At 51.4% G+C, this 21863-nt stretch overlaps 6 protein-coding genes across 6 annotated transcripts; 2 read left to right on the top strand and 4 right to left on the bottom strand.

The window, feature by feature from the left end:
• Nucleotides 1-441: 441 nt before the first annotated feature.
• N7500_000769 (sodium/calcium exchanger protein) lies at nucleotides 442-3608 on the top strand (the record flags this gene model as incomplete). Its single annotated transcript, XM_056671915.1, has 2 exons — nucleotides 442-645; nucleotides 723-3608. The coding sequence occupies 2 exons, from the start codon at nucleotides 442-444 to the stop codon at nucleotides 3606-3608; spliced, it is 3090 nt and encodes a 1029-aa protein (XP_056537488.1).
• A 777-nt stretch (nucleotides 3609-4385) lies between these two features.
• Nucleotides 4386-6185, bottom strand: N7500_000768 (putative transcription factor; the record flags this gene model as incomplete). Its single annotated transcript, XM_056671914.1, has 1 exon — nucleotides 4386-6185. One exon carries the CDS (start codon nucleotides 6183-6185, stop codon nucleotides 4386-4388), a length of 1800 nt encoding a protein of 599 aa, XP_056537487.1.
• A 657-nt stretch (nucleotides 6186-6842) lies between these two features.
• Nucleotides 6843-8523, top strand: N7500_000767 (MFS transporter; the record flags this gene model as incomplete). Its single annotated transcript, XM_056671913.1, has 2 exons — nucleotides 6843-7175; nucleotides 7324-8523. The coding sequence occupies 2 exons, from the start codon at nucleotides 6843-6845 to the stop codon at nucleotides 8521-8523; spliced, it is 1533 nt and encodes a 510-aa protein (XP_056537486.1).
• Nucleotides 8524-9752: 1229 nt separating this feature from the next.
• Nucleotides 9753-14330, bottom strand: pan1 (actin cytoskeleton-regulatory complex protein PAN1; the record flags this gene model as incomplete). Its single annotated transcript, XM_056671912.1, has 6 exons — nucleotides 9753-10046; nucleotides 10078-10363; nucleotides 10395-10913; nucleotides 10976-11503; nucleotides 11555-13664; nucleotides 13733-14330. The coding sequence occupies 6 exons, from the start codon at nucleotides 14328-14330 to the stop codon at nucleotides 9753-9755; spliced, it is 4335 nt and encodes a 1444-aa protein (XP_056537485.1).
• A 481-nt stretch (nucleotides 14331-14811) lies between these two features.
• On the bottom strand, nucleotides 14812-15557 carry N7500_000765 (DNA-directed RNA polymerase II core subunit RPB11; the record flags this gene model as incomplete). Its single annotated transcript, XM_056671911.1, has 4 exons — nucleotides 14812-15009; nucleotides 15071-15180; nucleotides 15236-15294; nucleotides 15433-15557. 4 exons carry the CDS (start codon nucleotides 15555-15557, stop codon nucleotides 14812-14814), a joined length of 492 nt encoding a protein of 163 aa, XP_056537484.1.
• A 1951-nt stretch (nucleotides 15558-17508) lies between these two features.
• On the bottom strand, nucleotides 17509-20421 carry N7500_000764 (uncharacterized protein; the record flags this gene model as incomplete). The annotated part of the gene is made up of 1 exon (XM_056671910.1): nucleotides 17509-20421. One exon carries the CDS (start codon nucleotides 20419-20421, stop codon nucleotides 17509-17511), a length of 2913 nt encoding a protein of 970 aa, XP_056537483.1.
• Nucleotides 20422-21863: the final 1442 nt, after the last annotated feature.

Here is a 21863-nt window from a genome sequence, read left to right as displayed (position 1 = left end):
ACTAGCGCTTTATCTCTCACGTAATCATTTATGCCTGGAATATCAGGTGTTCAGATCACACCCAAGTCGGGCTTTCCTTCGGTCCATCTTTTTGAGCCTCCAACAACCAATTCCCCCGTTATTTAATTCCGACTCGTACAACTGGATCATTTAGCATATATGAATTACAACTATCTTACCTGCGATTGATCCTCCTAGCTTGATTCCTGCAGAGGTCGGTGCACCGATCGGCGGACTTGCATTGGCCCACTCCCGAGGCCCGCCACAGCTCCGCCCAGCTGACATCACCGTCCTCACCGAACTCACGCTGGCATACATCTGTTAAACGCGTGGGGTATATATTGTACAAGCATTGAGTCTTCAATGTTGATCTTTCTGGTATAGGTTGGGCCACTGCACATAAAGTCTTCGGCCCGCGATGCCGCCAGACCTCTCGTCATAATGAACCAGCTGCCGTCCTTCCTGCAGCCTGCCGTCCGCAAGCCTCGATACTCAACCAGACCATTTTATACCACGCTGTTGGTGTTTACACTTATTGGAACAGCGAAGTGGCTCACAGCTGGTACCACAACTGAACATGTGCAGTTGGCGCAACCGGGTACAGGGCCACATGTAAACCTGTTCAAGCGAGAGGGTGAACTAGAGGTATCTTTCCCTTCCCATATCCTTTCCTGTGAGATGGCACCAAAGGCTAAATGCTACCCTGTTACACGATGGTATAGTGCCGCTTGGTCCGTAACGTCGAAAATCAGTGTGCCTACGTCCGCGCAAATTGCCCCGACCACGAGGATGGTCTAATCTCGTACCTTCAATTTTACTATTGTGGGCTGGCGGATGCAAAACCGGTAGCATTCATGATATTGGTCCTCTGGCTATCACTGCTCTTCAGTACCATCGGCATCGCGGCAAGCGATTTCCTGTGTATTGATCTGAGTACATTGGCCAGCATCCTAGGATTGAGCGAGAGTCTGACAGGCGTGACATTCCTTGCATTTGGTAATGGAAGCCCCGATGTATTTTCCACTTTCGCCGCCATGCGTTCGAATAGTGGGAGCTTGGCGATTGGTGAGTTGATCGGCGCGGCGACCTTTATCACCTCCGTTGTCGCCGGTTCCATGGCGTTAGTTCGGCCCTTCAAGGTCGCGCGAAGGAGTTTCGTCCGAGATGTGGGGTACTTTATAGTGGCCATAGTTTTTAGCATGTTCATGCTGGCCGATGGGAAACTACATGTATGGGAGTCAGCGACGATGGTAGGCTTGTACGCCTTCTATGTCGTAATGGTGGTTACCTGGCACTGGTATCTGGTACGACGACGCCGAAAGACTGAGAGAGACCTCGCAGCGCGAGCTCACTTTCACATACCGGAAAACCAAGAACTTGATATCGAAGAGGCCGCTGAGGACGATGATCCAGGTGTAGCGTCAGAGTCACGAAGTCTTCTCCACGGAGCCTCAACTGAGGATTTTGATCTTTTGGAACGCGCAGAGGCCGCTCCTCTATGGAAAGAAGAGGACGAGGACGACGATGAAACACGCAATCGGTACTTAGCCGAAATCCGTGAGAACATGCACGTCTATCGGCCCGTGAAATCAAGACGTAATACGATGAACCCCATTCGACCAAGTCTTGTCGGTGCACTAGAGTTTCAGTCTGTGCTTCAATCGCTGCAGAAATCAAGAAACACCCGCCGCAATCCGGCAATTAGCCTGAACAGCTATTCGGATGACGGTGACTCCGATTTCGACACGCGTTCGGTGGCATCGCATCCTCGCGCCAGTCGGCCACCGACCACTAACGACCGCCTGTCACCGTCCAGTGCAGCAGGTTCCTCTCGGGCTCGAGCTGTGTCAGCAAACGATGCCGCGGGTTTGAAATTTGACTCCAGTGTTTTGGAGCCCTCGCCAACACAAGGTCCATTGCTTACAGTGAGCAGACCTTCTTACGAGGATACTTCGGGACAAGAAGCCATGCAGTCGCGACAACTCCCTCGAATTGACACCGGGCAGGCGCTGGATGTGTCTCCTGCGAGTCGGTCGCCAAGTCCAAGTCCAGGTACCATAAGTCCTCAAAGCTCTGACCGGCTCGCTCCATCGGACGCTTTTCATTCTCCCAATTACCACAACGGAGGGGCAAGTGAACGGCCCTCGCTATCAGTATCTCCTAAGGGCACTGCAACCCGCACTCATTCAGGCTTCGGGCTAGAAAGCCCTTCAATGCCCTTCCCATCATATAGTGACTTACCATCCACGGCACCCTCACGACCATCTAGCATACGACTTCCCAACTCAGCCAGCCCACTAGAACGGCTACAAGTTCAAGAAGGATATGATGATTTCGCTCATGTAGGCCTCCCTTTCCGCAAATACCTGAGGGATTGGTGGCCTGACTCGATTCCCCCTCTCCAGCAGATTGGCTGCACTCTCTTCCCGACCTTGGTGGGCTGGAAGTCTAAAAATATCTGGGAACGGCTGCTCGGTATCATCGCAGCCCCCAGTGTGCTACTTCTTACTATAACGGTCCCAGTCGTGGAGCCAGAGGTACCGGAGTCTATGGAACCAGAGCCCATACCCTCGGTGATCATTCAGAATGTCGACGATGAAGGGAACCCCTCCCCAAGGGTCAAACTTCCAGCCGATAGTCCAGTGATTGCGGCTCAGGCACACGACTTCGCCGGATCAGTTTCTAACGTGTCGCCAACGCACCCTCATCGAAAGTCGTCGTACGAACAGCCTGGTCGTCCGCGGTGGGATTCGGAACTCCCGGCAGTACGAGCACCGAGTTCACCTCCTGAGCATCCTGTGCCACCTAAGGACTGGAATCGCTGGCTGGTTTCCATACAGCTTTTCACGGGTCCCTTCTTCGCCGTGCTCATTGCCTGGACGACCGTGGATGAAGACCGTCAGCCGCGCAACCTCATTTTTCCCTCCCTCGTCGCCCTCTTATTCTCCTCCATCTGTTTCACGGTCCTCACAATAAGCACCCGCCGTCAACGGAACCACCGACTTCTCAGTGCAGATCTATCCGCATCAACTTTCCCCCACGAATCTCATCTCCACGCCGACACCCTCCCATCGCCATGGCGGCCTTTCCTCTCCCTACTTGGTTTCTTTGTCGCTATAGCCTGGATTGCGACGATTGCCACGGAAGTTGTCTCTATCCTCAAGACCATCGGAGTTATTCTCAACATCTCTGATTCGCTGCTCGGATTGACTATTTTCGCCGTTGGGAACTCACTTGGCGATCTAGTCGCTGATGTCACCGTCGCCCGCCTCGGGTATCCAGTCATGGCCCTGAGCGCCTGCTTCGGTGGACCCATGCTCAATATCCTCCTCGGTATCGGGCTTGGTGGTCTTTATATGACCGTCAACGGTGGAAACCAAAGATCCGATCAGGCGCTGCAGGATGTCATCTCTGTGCAAGTTCCCTATGAGATCGCCATCTCCAAGGTCCTTGTCATCAGCGGCGCAACGCTTTTGTTCATCCTGGTTGGACTTTTGATCGTTGTTCCGATGAATAAGTGGAGAATGGATCGCAAGGTTGGCTGGGGTCTCATCGCTGTTTGGTGTGTCAGTACCCTGGGTAATGTGATTGCGGAAGTTGTCCTGTGAGATTGTGTTAGAGTATTGAACACACAATCGAGGATGGCGATTCATGGTTAGGTTTTCTTTTGGTTCGGATTGATTGTCGGTGTTTGTCAGGCATTGTGGTGGTTCTTCTTTTCTGTTCTCCAGTTTTCAATGTACAGCTAATCGCATGCCGATAGTACAGTCGTTCTGCATGTAAAGTAATTGTGAAGGGACTATGATATACGAAATGCATGCTCATTCAATTCCAATATTTGATATGCAAATACTTCTACATATATCAAAAACGTTCACCCGACAGCTACATAGAAGGCTGTATAGTAAGTCAATACTTTTGTCCCTCTGCATCTCTTATATCCCCGTCCGACTCCGTGAACTCCGTGAACTCCGGGTACTCATCCTCTAATTCGATGATTTCAAACGGGAGCAAGCAAAACTAATTCTAGCTCTACGCCCGTGTATCCCGCTGCGGATGATACTACTCTACAGTACTACCTACATGGGTAGGCTTCTCCATCTAATGTGGAGCCGTTGCCCGTCGGTACTCCGGACAAAGGGCTTGTATCCGTCATCTAGGGTCAGCATCGAATTCTCGATTTCATGTTAACTACCGATGATCAATTGCGATTCTCAGCCCTACTCGGGGGCTTTCCTAGAATTAACGAACAACTTCGTGGATTGAAGGAAATAGCACTTGAGGATTAGTATGTTGGACTGTTCATATATTATGACTCGTGCCCACCGAGAGCTCGTAGGGCAAGCGTGATGGCCCTCCAGAAATCCCATTAAATAGCTTCGCCATCAAAGCAACCCTTCTCCGAACTCCTCGGGTCCAAATATAAAGTTGTCAAAGTCGAAATCAACATCCTTGAAGATATCATCGAAACAAACACTCGCAGATCCATCTACCATCAAATCACACCCACTGCCATCCAAACCGGGGTATGGCTTACTCGTGATCTTGGCTGCCAGGGCCTCGAATGTCCACACACACTGTTGAATGTAGGGACTCAAGTGTTCATGAGCGTGAAGAGCCAGCAGCACATTTTCCCAAGACTGGGAAACAGAGGCTGTAAACAGATCTGACCGAAACATGGCTGCCAGGAAATTGGACCCCGCGATGTGAAGATAGTATATTCTGTACCACCACGGAAGGAGCCCGATGGGCTCATCTGGCTCGAGTGTCTCTTTTACCAATGAGACTACATTCTGTGCGGCTTCGATACACATGCTGGCACATTCACGGAGGAGCCGGTGGCTTAGGCTTGGTGTCCCAAGTGAGGAGGTGTCTGCTTTTATCGAGTAGAACCGGGCGAGCATGGGTCTGTAGAGAAAGATTCGGTGGTGGAGATAGCTACATAGAACATTGTCAATCGATTCTAGTAAGAGGGGAAAATTCTTGACACACCGAAGATGAAGCACGTATCGCTCAGCTCGATGCGACCTGTCGGAAACCATCTTGAGGTTCTGCAACTGCCAGTCGCCAGGAAGGTTATTTTCCCAATCTCGAAGATATGCATCTAGTTGCAATGCCGATTTATGGTACTCGTCCTGCTGGGATAAAAGTGGAGGGCGAAATCTGGCTGCGAGACTAGTTCGCATCTGTATCTGCGCCAACTGGATTTGATTCCCGATTTCGTGGAGATCCAATCCCCAGTTATTATGTATCGAGTTGTGGCCTAATCGTTGGTTGCTACTGGTTGGTGGCGATGGAATTAGCACCAACGCCGATGTTTTACCTAGTGACCAAGAGATGCATCTATATGAAATGAGCCAGTGACAATTATAAAGGGGCGGCCGTTCCATGACATACCGATCGAGGGCAACACAGCTAGCCCATATTTTCTGCTTTAGCGCTTTGTCGTCACTAGGGTTCATTGCAAAAGGCGACTCGGGGAGGTGACAGCACATGCTCTGCGCAATTCGCATTGCTAACCCCGCTGTCATCCATGTCTTCTGCTGATTGTTGGTACAATGGAGATATCGATTCATTAACATCAAGCACTGCACAAGCTCGAGAGATCCAGGTTGCCATAGCATAGATTCAGCTGGAAGCAGGGCCCATGCGCGCTGGAAAAAGCAATTTCCCTCCTTGTTCCTCTGATACCGCGGGATTTGCTCTTGTCTTTGGACTGCCAGTGCAAAAACTAGATTGAGAATAGTACGCCGGTGGTCGTAGTTTGCGGAGAGTGGTGCTACGGATGTTGCATATACATTTCCATAGTTCTCAAGAAACCGTTGGCGATCTAACACCGGCTCCATAGGATCAATATGTTGCCAGTATATATCAATTAGTTGATCAGCATATGCTCGGGGAGGTAACTCGGTCGACGATAACAAGACACAAGAGTTAGAAGAGAGGTCAAGATCTCCAAATAGCGGAGCATCTACTAGTGGGATCTGATGACTGGGGATCGGGGTAGATCCTGCTCTCACATCTATGGCAGCCGCGACCCGGTCAGCAAACTGCCCATGTGCGGTATAGTATGCCCGGTCTTGCTCCAGGTCAGGCTCTGCCTCTCGATCTTCGTCCACATGGTGAGACCCGGCTATTGAATCAACCAAAGAAAACGCTCTGGTATAAGACGCCGGGGGCGTCATGGGTAAAGGCATTGAGTAGGGGGAGAGATCAGCATAGGAGCGGGATTGTGAACTGATAATGATTGTCCACGAGGTTTACGCGCTGTCTGCTTCTTAGCGGCACTGAGAGAATGCCCATAAGTACACTTTTTGCCTCTTTCCTGACATCTGGTGCATGCTTTATATTTTATGTCAGCTTTGTGGACATACTCTGGGGGCTAAAAGAACAATAGAAGCAGATAGATACCCGGGCGAGCGCCATCGCATTTGATCTTCCTCAGGCGACATGTTTGGCAGGCGGTAGAGACTTTTAATCTCTGCCTTCGTAAAGTACCTGACGAGGTATGCTGGTCAACCATAATGTCATTCATCACACCTTGATTGCAGGGTTGAGGACGGCGAGTGCTCCCATCGATCAGGGCTATCTGCCCGGATTAACAATCAAAATGTTCACCAATCAGATGTCTTCCCGTCTCAACGATCCACCGAAATTGACCCACAACGGAAAGCTCTTTCATTCGCTGACGATCCCCGTTTCAGACGAGCTGACCAATGAGCGAACAGTCCGTTTTTGATGGCTTCCGCAGGTCAACATTATATAGATCGAGAGCTGCAGCAAAGAAGGCTTTCCTCGTAGACAACACGAGGTTGAATTTGAACTCTATCTACTCTCAAGACATGTCTATCATCGCGCCGAAGTCTCGTATTGACGCAGGCGAGGCCGAGAAGAGTCACACCTACGATGGCTCGGGCACCGTGGATGATCCATTCGTGGTGGAGTTCCAAAAAGACGACCCCAGCAATCCGATGAACTGGGGTGAGGTCCGCAAATGGTTCATTGCAGCGATTGCGACTTTCTCAGTCTTCGCAGTGACCGTCACTTCCTCTGCGTACTCGGCGTCGGCAAATGAAGTCTTCCAGGACTTCGACATCAGCACCGAGGTCTTCACTGTCGGGCTTTCTCTTTTTGTGCTCGGGTTTGCAATTGGCCCTGCTGTATGGGGTCCCTTGGTAAGTCATCGATCATTTATACTACTGAGGAACTCAGCTAACCATATTTTGTGGGACAGTAAGTCTCAACGATGCATTCCTACACACATACTTTGTACCGAGCCCGTTGGCTAACATCAGCTCAAGATCAGAACTTTACGGGAGACAGATTCTCTGGATCATGTCCCACATTGCTATGGTCGCTTTTCTCGGAGGATCCGCAGGCAGCCAAAACGTGGCCACCCTCCTCATCCTCAGATTCTTTGCCGGTACATTTGGTGGCTCGCCAATTGTTAACTCTGGCGGAACAATTGCCGATCTCTTTCCGCCTGCTCAGCGTGGCTTGGCATTGACTATCTATTGTGTTGCGCCCTTCCTTGGCCCTATTTTGGGCCCAATCGTGGGTGGCTTCGTATCTGAGGACATTGGATGGAGATGGGTCCAAGGGGTCTGCGTAATCTTTATTGGCGTAATTGGAATTGTGGGTACCATTTTCATTCCTGAGACATATGGCCCGGTGCTGCTTCAACGTCGGGCACATCAACTGGCTAAGGCCGACGGCAAGGTCTACGTTAGCGTTTTGGAAAGAAACCAAGGGAAGAAGAAGCCGTCAGAGGTCTTCAAGCGTGCTTTGTTCCGTCCCTGGGTGTTCCTCTTCCTCGAGCCCATCGTCTTAGTGGCATCACTATATATGGCTATCATCTACGGCACGGTCTACATGTTCATGGGCGCTATGCCCATAGTGTACAACGAAGACCGTGGTTGGAGCGAAGGTATCGGCGGACTGTCGTTCTTGGGAATTGCCGTTGGAATTATCTTTGGACTGATATACGCCATTTGGGACAACAATAGCCGATACATGAAGCTGTTCGTGGCAAAATCTGCAACGGCCGAGTCTCGACTGCCACCTGCGATTGTTGGAGGTATTGCCCTCCCTATCGGCATGTTCGCCTTTGCCTGGACCAGTTACCCCAGCATCCACTGGTCTATCAGTATTATCCTGTCTACACCGTTTGGACTTGGCTGTGTACTCGTCATACTGCCTATCATGAACTACTTGATTGACTCTTACACAATCTATGCGGCCTCGGTCCTGGCTGCAGCTGCCATTTTCCGCTCAGTCGTGGGCGCTGCATTTCCCCTATTTACGACGCAGATGTATCACAATTTGGGAATTCACTGGGCGTCCTCCATCCCGGCATTCATGACTCTCGTGTGCATGCCCTTTCCGTTGATTATGTACCGATATGGTGCAGTGGTCCGAATGAAGTGCAAGTACTCTTTCGAAGCAGCAGAGATGATCAGGAAAATGCAAATGCAGCAAGTAGCTGCTAATGCAGAGACGGACAGCGACTTGGCGCCTGAGTGAACCAGACAGACATCGACGTATTCACGGCCAGGGGCAGTTTGAGAGTATATTAAATAGTGTCTATCTGAGTCCCCTATCGCGAGCAAGCTATCTTTCTTTTGTTTTCTCGCGGTCTTATATCTAAAGTCGACTATAGCTTTGGCAATTATGAATTTATCATATAGAACCTACCATTCTCATCTATGGGTAGGTGAAACCCTCACACTCCAAAAATGACCGGTACAGTTCCCACCAGCTGCAGACCTTTTGGGGTTGCCTGCGAAGTTGGCTTCACCTATTGATCGGCGCATCACGGAGTATTTTGAGGGTATCGCTGGTGATTGATGGGGTGTGGACCACACCCGCAAAGCCCATAAATGGGGGCCCAAGGCCCAACCAGTAGTGGGCTATGGGCTATCTATGGGCCATCTATGGGGGCCCATAATAGCCCATCATAGCCCATTAAGGGGGTCTTGGCACTTATAAGCCGACTTGTAATCGCTGTATTCTGGTCTTCTATTGATTCTACAGCAATCAGAATTTGGAGCATAAGTTTAAAATAGCTATATCAAGGCTATCTACGGGGCTTAGACATAGGCTAAGTATTTCAGAACGTTGGCATTGTTTGGTGCTAATTGGGCCTAATGGGCCCCATTATGGGCCTGGTGGGCCCGGAGCTTGGCCCAAAGCCCAGCCCATTCGTGGGGTGGGTTGGGTTATGGGCTTTGTGGACTGTGACTTCAAAGCCCGTAACATTCTCGTCGGAGAGGACGGTCATCTATACGGAACTTTTGACTGGGAGTCAGTCGGACGGCTACCTGAATACTGGGAATATACGACTACAATGATGTTCAGGGCGGCCAGTTGGTGGTCTCGAGTGGTCTCTTGGATGGGTGGGGATGAGTGTGCCCAGGAATTAGCCTGTGACATTGCTTTGAACTCATTGACCGTGGATTCTTATATCGACTTCCAGATATTGGCGGTTTCAATGAATGATGTAACTTGAAACGGAAGCAGGAGGCCTACAGTTGATAAGGTTACTTCCAAAGTAAGGCCCATATATGGGTGATAATAAACAAAAATGAGTATTCCAAGAAAAGTACAAAAGCACAGCTAACTACACTCCCATTATCCCATGACATCGTCACCATGTTCAGCAATCATGTAGGTACGATGTCTTCTCTCTCTCTGTACAGTATGTGCTCCGAAAACAGGAACAAAGTTAAAAAAAAAGCTCTCCAATTCTATCCTCACAGCACACGTCCAGCTGACGAGCTTGTGCTACGGTCATTCACTTGAGTCTTCTTCAGGGTCATGCCTTGCTGGATGGACGCGAGGAGGGCACCTCGACCAGCACCGGCAGCCGCGGGAGCAGGTGGAGGAGGGATACCTGCTGGAGGGGGGGGGGGAGCAGAGGGGGCCCCACCGGGGGGGTGGGGGAGGGGGCATAGAAGGAGCACCGGCTCCTGGGGGAGGAGGCGGAGGTGGGGGAGGGGGAGGTACGCCAGATGGTGCCGCTGGTGGGGAGATGGCATCGCCCGAGCCTGGAATAGCAGGAACAGGAGGAAGAGTTACTGGGGGTGGGGGCGGAGGTGCAACAGGGCTGTCTTGTACCGGGGTAGCAGATTTCGAGGCAGACTTGTCTTCGTCCATGGCACTCAGAGGACGTGGGGGCGCCATAGTGCCGAACAGGATACTGGCAAGTTGTTTGGCACTACCGCCGGTTGGGCGGTCGTCCTCGTCATCAGACGAATCGAAATCCGAACCAGCAGCAGACCAATCGTCGTCTTCCTCAGGGCGTGTGCGAGTCTTGCGTTCCAGGGGGGGCCGCGCCAGTGAAGGTGGGCTTGATGGGTTCTTGCTGGGTCAAGCGGTGGAAGGGATTCGTAGACTGAGCCGTAGCAGCCGGCGAAGTCGCTGGGGTGGGGTCTGATGGCTGACCCAATTTCTTGAAGTAGGGGTTCTTGGATTCAGCCTCGGGCGTGACAGCAGGAACACCACGGCTGCTCTCTGGGGAGCTCACTTCGCTAGGCACGCTTTCGGGGGCGGGGGGTTCAGGAATAGCTATGGTGGGCACAGGGGGTGGGGTAGGGAGAGTCTGGCTCTGCGTCGGGGTGCTGTACTGAGGCGTAATATCGTCAGGGCCTTCGTCATCAGACGACGACTCGTCAAGCCCCTCGAGTTCACGCTGCAGTTGTCGCTCACGTTCCTTGGCCGCCTCCAGTTCAGCGCGTTGGGCTGCAAGACTAGCTTCCTGTTCTTTGGCCTGTCGGCTAGCCTCTTCCCTGCGACGTTTCTCTTCCTGCTTCTTGATCTTCCCCTGGCGGACCTGTTCCTCGAGAGCATGAAGTCGAGCGGCTTGGGCATCCTTCTCACGCTGGAATTCCAGCTCGCGTTGGCTTGCCTCGCTCCTATAAATGTATTAGCCAACCGCGCTGGTTTTTGTTTTCTATGTCAGTTGTGGAATACTCACTCTAGACGCTTAGTCTCCGCCTCCTGCACCTCTTGTTCTTCCTTGATGGCCTGCTCACGAGCAGCCTGGTCCACTCTAATGGGCTCCTCTGCCCTCTTGACATCGGCTTGGCCGGCACTATCGGTCCGAGCCCTGCGGGTGGGTGGGGCCGGAGGTGGTTTCTTGCCAGCAGTCTTCGGAGCTGCATCACTAGGACCACCGCGTTCCTCAGCCAGGCGACGTTGTCTCTCCTGTTCCCGCTTGGCGTCCTCTTCCTCGGCGCGTCTGACACGGTCTTCACGCTCCTTTTTCTCACGCTCCTGGCGTTGCGCAAGAGTCTCAGTAGCATCGTTTGGCTTCAAACCAGCAGCAGCCATGCGCTCAGCAATGCGCTTCTGCGCACGCTCTCGTGCAGCCGCCACACGATCTGCATGTGTATTACCAGGAAGAGAGGTTGACGAGTCCACGGACTGGGGCATCGAAGGGCGCGCAGCTGATTCGGCAGCTGGGGATCCTCGAGAACTCACCTCCGGGGAGGGTCTCTCTCGCCTATAAATTGTCAGTATTGAACGCTCTTCCTGATCGACAAGAATAACATACTCCTCTTTGCGAATATTTGCAGTTCGCGCATTGCGGCTCAAATCGTAAATGAAATCACGAATGACGTCCTCAACTCCCAATGCCTCTTCCCAACGACGCTTTTCATGCTCGCGTGAGGAGGTTTGGCCCTCAACACGGAGACTGTCCTCCAAACTGCGAGCGAAGTCACGGACACTTTCCTCGACATCGCGAGTCATAGTATCGTTGCGCTCCCGCTCCATCTTCACGTTAGTGCTCTCAGACTCCAGACGACGAGCTGCTTGACCATCGTCATCTTCCGTCGCAGGGGCGGGACGTCCAGCAAGCTCAGCAGCCCTGGCTTGCATACGCGCACGCGCCCGGGCCTTGATTCGATCTGCCTCGGTTACAGTGCCACCAGGGCCAGTGCCAACGATATTAGAGGCGCCGCCGGGGTGCGCTTTGGCGTCCCTGAGACGGAACAGCTCAAGCTTCGCGTCCGCGATCTCACGCTCAAGACGACGCACGTCAGATGCTACCTGAGGAACTTGATCTTCATATGACTGCAGTTGGCGACGAAGGGCCCTGCGCTCTGCCCCGCTGTCTACTTGACGGAATGCGGCATTGGGGTGTGTATCGAGGTCGTCCTGTACACGACGAATACGGTCCATAAGACTCTCTGCTTCCCGGCGATCCTGGCGGTCTAGATCATCATCATCCTCGGCCCGGTTCGCGTCTTGGAAATCGGCAGCGTCAATCATGACTTTAGCCTCGCGGATCTTCTTGTGCAGCTGTTCCACGGAATACTCCTCGTCTGAAGCGCCAGAGGCGGCCGGGGACGGGGTACGAGCCTCGTTACCAACGCGACGGCGTGCACTTGAGCGATAGCCACCAGCGGAGTCATTGTTCTTGAACATTGTCGCATCCTTGCGGCTGGCCCCAGCAGAGCCTCCTGCACCACCACGGAATGAGTGATCCTTAAGATAGCTTACGCCAGTCTTCTGCGGCTGCAGGAATGCCCCGGTAGCCTTGCGAGTTTCAGCATCCTGAGAAAGAAGAGACTTGACCGTTCCAATAGAGTCATTCAGGTGTCTTGTAGAAGGAGGGACAAGCTCGGGTGGTAGGCGGCTAGGAATGGGGTAACCGTTTAGAGCACGGTAGATCATGTGCATAGCCACGGCAAACTCATCCATGTTCAGCCGGCCGCGGTTATGGGGATCCGCCAGAGTCCAGATCCGTTCCAGGTCCTTTCTATTCAGACCACTTTGTCCCATGATCTCGATGGCGGTCTCGCCACTGATGAAACCCTTGCGGAAACCGTCCCATGCGCGGAAAAGGTCATCGTAAATCTTTTTCTCCTCCTTCGTGATTGCCCATGCGACGGTAGCATTTCCTGAAAGACCAACGGAACTGAAACCACCTTCACGGCCAGGCTGCGGCATGAGCTGCTGTTTCATAGCCTCAATGTTGGGCAAACCCTGCGCGGGTGTGTTGATGAATCCCCATTGACCTGGCATGCCTGTGGGCTGCGCTGCCAAGCCCGTAGGCTGCACACCCAGGCCTTGCATTCCACCGGTCTGGGCGGGGCTGAGGTTGGACCCATAACCAGTAGGCATAGGTGGCATTGGAGGCCGAGGTCCGGTATATCCAGTGGCCTGTGGGTTACTCATAAACCCAGTTTGTTGAGCCTGAAGGAATTGGGACTGATTCTGGCCTGGGAAACCCGTCTGATTGGGCTGCTGGGCACCTGTCTGCTGGGGGAAGAATCCAGTAGGCTGTGCTGTCAGCTGCGACAGGAGCTGTGCATTGTTGGGTTGCTGCGGAACGGGCTGTTGAACAATCGGGGGCGTCGACTTGTTCTCCAAGAGAGGCGCATCGAAGTTGGGGACGTTTGTTCGCTGTTGCTGGATTGGTTCGTCGGGGACATCAAACGAGATGATGTCAACCATGCTAGAAACCTCGTTCTTGATCGTCTCGGGTAGTGAAGAAGGAAGGTCGCGACCAGTGAGACGAATATTGCAGAGGTACATAGCCAATGCAAATTCAGGGAAGAACAACTGTCCGGATTTAGTGGTATCAGACAAGACCCAGATCTTGGAAAGATCAGCCCCCGTTAATTTCGAGCGCAGCAAAAGATCTCTTGCTTTGTCGCCTATTGTGACCAGTCAGTACAACTATACAAGCCTGGATGTGTAATAAACCAGGTGCGAGGAAACCAACCTTCCATTGTCTTGCTATCGCCAACAGCAGACTTGAATAGCTGCTCAAACCTCGCCTGATCCTGCGCCGTAATAAAAGAAAGCCGAATGCTTGGAATCCTTGACCCTGTCTTTGGTGGCACTTGGGGAGGTGCTCCAGAGCCAGCAGCACCTTGGAAAGAGTTCGCGATCTCGGTGGAGGTCTTGAATCTAGTAGGTATCTGCGGCACCGGAGGCGGCTGCTGCGCCTGGTTCTGGGGAGGGAACCCAGTGTATTGTGGTTGGAAGCTTTGCGCTTGCTGCTGCTGAGGTTGCTGGGGCGCGGCGCCGGGGAAGCCAGTGAATTGCGACTGGAGCTGTCCCGCGGGGAATCCGGTGGCTTGAGGCTGTAACTGTGAGTTACCGAACGGGGAGGGCTGGCCGGCGAATCCGGTCGGCTGTGGAGCAAGACCAGTGGGCTGCGGAGCAAACCCAGTCTGCTGAGGTTGTTGCATTGATGGTGGCTGCTGGCCTTGGGAGAACTGTGAATAGGGGGGTTGCTGTTGCTGTTGCATGAATGGTGCCTGGCCGGGACGGCCACTGGCACCACCCCCGAGGAAATTATTCGACGAGGAGTACATCACTGAAACCACGCTCGCATGAGCAAAATAGATGCAGAAAAGCCAACAAGAAATTGACGAGAAGAACGAATGCAAAAGGCCAGGGAGTTGACTCTCAGGAGGATGCGAATGACGCCGTTGCTTGACGCGGAGGCACCCACGCTAACCCCATTAGGTGCTTAGTCATGGGTCCGCTATTTTTGGATCTACATGTATGACTGGAATACTCCGTACGTACTTCGCTGATGGATGTCAATGATGATTCAAAGCTTTAAGCTTGTAAATTTGTTGATATCAGCTAGTCGATGATCTAGCGAAGGCTTTCAGAAACAGTAGAAGGCAAAACAAGAAACACGCCCGCGAAAAAGGGGCCACCCATAGATCCCCAGCTCGAAAACGAGAAAACAAACGCAAGGCATAAAAGCCCAAAAATGCTCCATGCGCCAGATTTTCAGACCTAATAAGAGAAGATGAATAGTGACAGGGTCTCACTCATAGTCATTTACTCAGCAGTGCTCTGCTGCTGCTGGTTGGCGGCGTTGGCAGCCTTGCGGAGCTCATACTCCTTGGTAAATTCCCGAGACAAGATACCCAGGTCCTTGATCAAAGCTTCGGAGGCGTTGACAACAGCCTGGCGAGGGGTAATATCGCCGTCAGTCTGAATACGCAGCTGGAACTCGGGAGTCAGCGGGTGAGGAACCTAATGGATCATTGTTAGTGCCCTCCCAATGAACACGAGATGTATGTAGCAAGTTGCTTACGCGGTAGGCAGCAAAGATCACATGGGGAGTCTTCAGGAGGCGGTGACGCAGCATGTTGCCAAGGGTGTGATCTTCCTTGCGGAAGGTAAAGATAGCAGCAGAAGGAAGGCCTGGAGAGATAAGGTCAGTGGGATTGTGCGATCGACATTGATCAGCATGACTTACGAGTGTCGACCTCAACATCAATCTTGCTTTCGCCAGGAGCAAGCAGGATGGCCTCATACCTGTATTCATGACATTGGTTAGCTTATGGTTCTAATACACAAAAAGCAAGACTTGAATATGCAGAAATAGGACAAAAGGAAAGGGGTACGAAAGCCTCGGCCCTTAGCATCGCAATACTGTGAGTTACTTCAACTGACACATCAGGAACATCGTCAGGGAGCGTAGGGCGAGGGTGGCGCGAATGGCGACCCGAGCCGATGCGACCAGCACGCTCTCTGGCGATGGCGGCAGTGGCCGTGATAATGGCAGGGCTATGAGGCATGACTGCACAAAAACAGGAATGATAGAACAGGGAAATGGCGATAAACGAGAGGGTCGAAATGCACACGACGATGATGGTCCACGAGTAAACCAGAAGATGACAGTGGAAAAAGATGGTGACAGTGGAGGACATGGGAGAAATAGACACAATGCAATGCTCCCTCCCAGGGCAGGAGCAACAGTGGGAGGAAAGCGCGACCATCAATTTTCAGTTCTTTCCCTCCTTCCCGTTTTGACGAGAAAAAGAAAGGAAGGCGCCATCTACCCCGGGATCCGGGATAATACATGATAGCATCGAGAGGTCCATATCGAACATCCAGTGTTCAACGAACAACCAATTTCACCCAACCAGCCCAATATGAATAAAAATGAGGGGATTTCAGAGGTTTTGGAGAACTTAGCATGCACTTACCGATCTGGAGCATTCATAGTGACGAGAAAGCTTTAAAAAAGTTGCTGGTTTTGAAGTTCGAGTGAAGGATACCTCTATCGGTATGGATGATATGGTTTTATGTATGTACCCAAGAACTCGCGAAGGTGTAGAGAAGTGAATTTGATAAGGAATCAAAGGCCGGACGTCGTTTCAAGGCCTATGTATAGGTTACCAATTCTTTGAATTGTCAAGGCAATGGTGGTCAAACGCGCGCGCCTTGGGAATACACCTTTGATGGTGCTTATCGATAACCAAAATGCTCAGTGAAAAGGGCTCCGGTGAGAAGGTACACTTTAAAAGGTTATTTAGGCCCTCACTTAGCACCTGTTTGACGTTGACGTTGAGGGATGAAGATATCGTGATACATTCGATATCGATATCGATATCGATCATGTGACTGCTCCGATATATATTATCACGTGACTGTGTTGGACCCATATAACTAGAACATTCTGCCCAGATGTGTCTAGACACTTATGCATGAATCAATGGCAAGAAAGGCTTTACTTCATCTTCCTCTTCCTCTTCATCTTCAGCTCACTTCATTAAACGCAGTGTGGGTACTTCGGCATCAAAATTTATCCATAATTTTCACGTTACACTTTTACTTTTGTCAATGGAATGTAGATGGTGACCTATCGGCTACTGAGACATCATGTAATGATTCAGTTCACTGGAATCGACCATGCAACAAATACTTTTCACGTTTCTTCATTAATTGGAAGTCCAAGACTCTCAAATTACCAAAAATAAGTCAAGGCTATACACACACACAATCGATCATCGTGATATGACACAAAATAGATTAGCCGTAATGTATGGAGCAACTCCATCTCAACGGAAATCTACGTTATAGTAAGATATACAAGCCCACAACAGAAAGCACGCAACTTAACCAAAAGAAATAAAGAACCTTGAATGGAGCCGATATAACGGCCACAGGGCCCGAAATGTATTAAGGGAGTCGAGTAGACGCAGGGCGCTCTGGCGAGAGAAGACAATGCAAAAACACAATAAAAGATGGAAACATAAGGGTAGAAATACTATCAGATAAATAAACTCCATGTCTCTTCCTGCGCCGATATCATAAGAAAATAACAACAAGGATCGAAATCAAAAGTCAAAACTAGAAAATCACAAGGAAAGCATATGTATTCATACTTGTAAATGCCAAATCCCTCTGCCCAGACCCGAATGACCATGACGTGATGAGGCAAGGAAACCCGGGACAGGGGAACGAGGAGGGACATACAAGATGTGAGACGAGGGCCAGGGATGCGTTGTCGAGACATATCCAAATGGCACGGCGAGCCCTTGTCTGAGTTGATAGTATGTGCGTCATATGTCATGTCGTAGAGGGGGGCGGAGGTATTAGGAAATGGAGGCGCAGATGTAAATGCAGAGAAGAAAGGGGCAGGCTATACAGTGTAACGCGGACAGATTTCTTTTCAAATGCAATGCAAGTACGCTTTCATGATCGGGGTGAGGAAGGACGAAAAAGAGGAACAGATCCAGGGAGTTAGTGAACGGCGCTCAGCAGATCTCCGAACGACGAGTTCGATCGCTTCATCTTCCAGCTGCTCTTCTTCTTCTCGCGCTTCTTCACCATGTCAGCCCAGGCCTCTTCCTCGTCGTCGTCGTCGGAACCAGGCTTCCCATTTCCAAGACCAGCACTCCGGGAAACGGGGCGGACGGTTACAGTGGCGAGGTGCGATTTCGGAATGTGAGATTGAGGCATTGGCATGGACGGGTTGCGGTTTTCATCCCCAAATGGTTTGTTTGAGGATGCCACTGCATAGTTCGATTCGGGCTGCATAACTGATACTGGCCGGTAACGAGGCGCCATGCCTGCGGTGCTGCGCTCCGACGGAGCGATTGAGGCAGCATATCCGGTGTTGGGGCGGAATGGGCTGCCGGACAGATTGGGCATGGGCGAGCCAGTCCTACGAGTTGAAATGTTGGGGTCCAACATGCTCATTGTGCGCTGATCAACGTGGGGTGGAAGTGAGGGCGGCATATTGAGAACGGATGTTGCAGGCATAGACGTCGGCCGCAGGTTCGGGTTACCACCAATGGAATGGGGTCCTGCTATAGAAGGGGGGCCCATGGGTGGCATGGCCATTGCTCCACCAGGCATCATCATAGGAGGCATTGGCATACCTTGCATCATAGGTTGACCCTGTGCACCTTGCATTTGCATCATTTGCTGCATCCACTGCATTTGCATTTGCATCATGCTGGTCATCTGCTGCGATAGCTGGATAGAAGCTTGTTCCCCGGGGTTGAAGTTTTGCTGTTGCTGCGAGTATGGCCGAGGTACTCCTCCCATCTCGTGCATTGCTTGTGTGTTCGGGCTTCCTCTGCGCATCGCCCGCGCCCGCTCCTCATTTGCTATAACACCGACAAGACCTCCAGGAGGAGCTGCGGGGGACGAAGATCCTCCATATACCGAGCCACCTCCAAAAGCTAACGATTCACGGTTGGGGTTGTTGACCAGGCCTGCACCGAAATAGGGGTCTCGCGGCAAGTTCCTCGCGAAAGGTGGCAGACTGACCCGGCTGCCGTTGGGGTCACCCGAAACAGAGTTGGAAGATGATATATACGACGGTTGCATAGATGCACGGAGGTTGGGATTGGAGCTAACGTTGTTCAGACGGGTTGGCGGGCGGTTCTGACCGGGGAAACCATGGGCGGCGAGAATACCGAGCGGCACATCGTCATCCTCTTCCTCGCTGCTCTTCCCACTGGTAGACTTCTCGCCGAGCACAGACAGGCGACTGGGGTGCAAATTGAGCGTGCTGCTGCTACCTCCACTCATGACCGGACGTAGCGATTGCACGGGTGCTTGCTGGCCTGTGATTTTCATCATCTGCTGACGATACACAGAGAGATGAGCCTCCTGCTTTCGTCGTTGGCGTTCCGTCTCACGTTGTTTCTCCACTTCATCCTCTTCGTCGTCAAACTCCTCATTATCAGAATCTTGGTCACTCTTAGTTGCATTGCTATTGGAACGTCGAAGTTCTTGCTGCTGCCGATAGTGCTCGAACTGGGATGGAGTCATCACTTTGTTACCCGGAGATGTCGACTTGGGAAGACTGTCTGCATACTGCACAGCCAACCGGGCGTGATCCGCGATGGAAGGGTCCAATCTGTCAGCCGGAGCGGGCGAACGGCGATATTGGAACATATTATCATGTTCTGAGTTTACTCGGCCAGAGTAATCAGGTGCTTTGCCTTTATCGATCAATGGGGTTTCCCCGGATGGGCTCTCGGCCCATGGCGAAGTGCTTTCCTTGCTCCACAAGACGGATTGACGAACCATTTTGGCATCTTCATCGTCAAAGGGTGGAGATTCCCCCTTGGGCGAATATACCCCACTCCTCCGCAGTCCTGCTCTCTCCGTTCCCTGCGGGCGCTCCAAAGATCGATGCGACGTAGTAGCCGCGGTAAACTCATTGGGAGATGGCGAAGGCTTCCGGAAACCAACAACGGTATCGAGGGTAGAGCGGCTCTGGTTCAGCGGTGGAGAATTCGGGCCACGAAGCAAGCCCTCTTCGGACGGGCGACGATCCCAGGAGTAAGGGGGTGACTCGATGGCGGTCGATCGATCTGTATCAATGGCAGCGGGTGGAGCAGCTCTGCTACTTTGGAACTCGGGTAGAACATGCGTCGGGGGAGACGAGGAATACTGCGATACTATCAGTACTGCATTCTTGCCTGAAGGAGCGAGTGCAGATCTTACCTTCGTCGGTTTGGGCGACGAACCCCGCATTGCTGAAGCCTCTCGGGTACCCATATTATCGAACATCTTATTGAAATCGTCCTGCGAGCCGAGGGCAAAGTCCGTATCGGGCAGCTTGGGCGGAGTGGCCGTGCTGTCGGTGCTGCCCGTCACCGGGCGATTCTTTGGGGCATCGGGTGTTTGTTGCCGGGGAACCTGTGGTGCTGGCTTGCTGAATCGACCACCGAATGAGAAAGTTCGTCCTGCGGCGCGCAGTGCACTGGAGAGGTGTGGAGCTGGAACATCATGGATTCGGGAGTGCGGGGATTGAGTCTCGTCGGGCGGCGGAACCTCGGTCGATGATGGGAGGGTGGATGACGAGCTCAGCCGGGTTGACGTAGAACTTTCGTAGTAGCTACTATCGCGATTCCCAGTCAGACGTCTCCTGAGGGAATCCATGGTCGAAGGGCGATCATACCGACTCTTACCCAGGGGTCGCTCCCTTTCGGCAAAAATGTTATCGGAGTCTTCCATCGATGGCACCGCATTGCCCTCGCTCAGCGGCTTGGTCAACGCCGCTCCATCCGTCATAGATCGATGAGGCCCCGGGCGCTCGAAGACTCGAAAGGAGGATTGGTGAGGGGTCTCGTCTTCTAGAACGTTGCCGGACGATTTTCGCCTGGTAAAGCTCTTCGGCAGTTTCATAGGCATGGAAGCGGTTGGTTTCTGACAGATCAGGCAGGTATTTGAATAACCGGCCAATGTGTCTTCGCGAGCTCTCTCATTGAGCTTTGGACGATCCTTGGGGTCCTCGGATTGTGATGTGTCGCAAGTAGATCTCGACGCGATCAGTCCAAATAGATAGGTATAGTGGTAAACAAAGCAAGTATTAGGGGTTAAACTGAGAAAGAATTGAGGTTAGTCAGAAGCTTCTAGGGAGTGCAACACGGGTGTGTTTAGCGGCCGATCAAAAGGCCCGGCAGGAATCCACAGATGTGGGTTGTCTTCTGTCCGATCTGATGGCATGTCACAAAGATAATTATCCCGTCCTTGCAGGGTAAGATTTTTTTTTTTTTTTGGAAAGGAACCCACCATCAGTGTGAGACGAAGTAATATGGCTTGTTTCACTTTCTCTCAAAGGAAACACCAATAAAAACTGGAGACGCGGGGAGTGGATCAGGGACCTGATGAACCACTAAGGAGAGTAAAAGAATTGGAAAAAAAAAAAAAAGGAAAGAGAGAGAGAGACAGAGAGAAAATGTGAAGAGAAGAGAGGCGAAAAAGAGAAGACGCTACTGACAGTCTAGTCCCTATGGCTTCCGTCCACTATGGCCTGAGTAACTGAGTAATACACTATTTACTATTTACTATTTACTAGTATACTAGTACGGAGTATACCATTATACTATCTTACTACATATTCCTAGGCAAGAAGTTAAGATTTATTATTTATTATTTATCCTATCAGTACCCAAAGAAAAAAAAACTGGATACATTCCATGATCTCATAGGACTTCAATGTGAAACCGTTTACTATACATAGGAAAATCCCCTTTGTACACAGTGGGCTTGTGTTTTTTTCGCCGTCTAAAAATAAACAGCGTTTACAAAAAAAAAAAAAAAAAAAAAAAAGGCAAATTGGAATGGAATGCAGGTTGGGTCTAGACATACGACATATGCATATAATAATAGAAAGAGAAACATCAAAGTCCTCTGTTCGCCGTATATAGGTACATAAGTAGTACATACTCCGTACCCTTCAGTCTTCAACACATGAAAATCCTGCCGATCGGAGATCACGTGAAGTCGATCTCGATCGACATCCCAAACTTGCATGGTTTTCTTTCTATACCGAGGTAGACATCCACTTCTGACATTCATCTTTGTCCCCAATTGAGATACAACAGGCTTGAAGGTATCGGGGACTAGCTTGGATGGTCGGATAATTATCCTGTACAACAAATAGTGACACAGGACTCGACTGATAAGTTCGGAAGATGTACTACGTCGGGATAGAGAAGAAAGAGGAACTTAAATGACCGCACATACATACACGATAAGTTCAAAAGATACCAAGCGCTGATATCATTACTCCATCATGTTTCCAATCGCACAAAAACCTTCTCCCCCCGGCTTTGATCACGGATTATAAG

This window comes from Penicillium coprophilum, assembly GCF_028826855.1.
Source record: "Penicillium coprophilum strain IBT 35676 chromosome Unknown utg000001l_segment0_segment0, whole genome shotgun sequence".
Classification (NCBI taxonomy): domain Eukaryota; kingdom Fungi; phylum Ascomycota; class Eurotiomycetes; order Eurotiales; family Aspergillaceae; genus Penicillium; species Penicillium coprophilum.
This window is presented reverse-complemented; position numbering and strand designations above follow the sequence as displayed.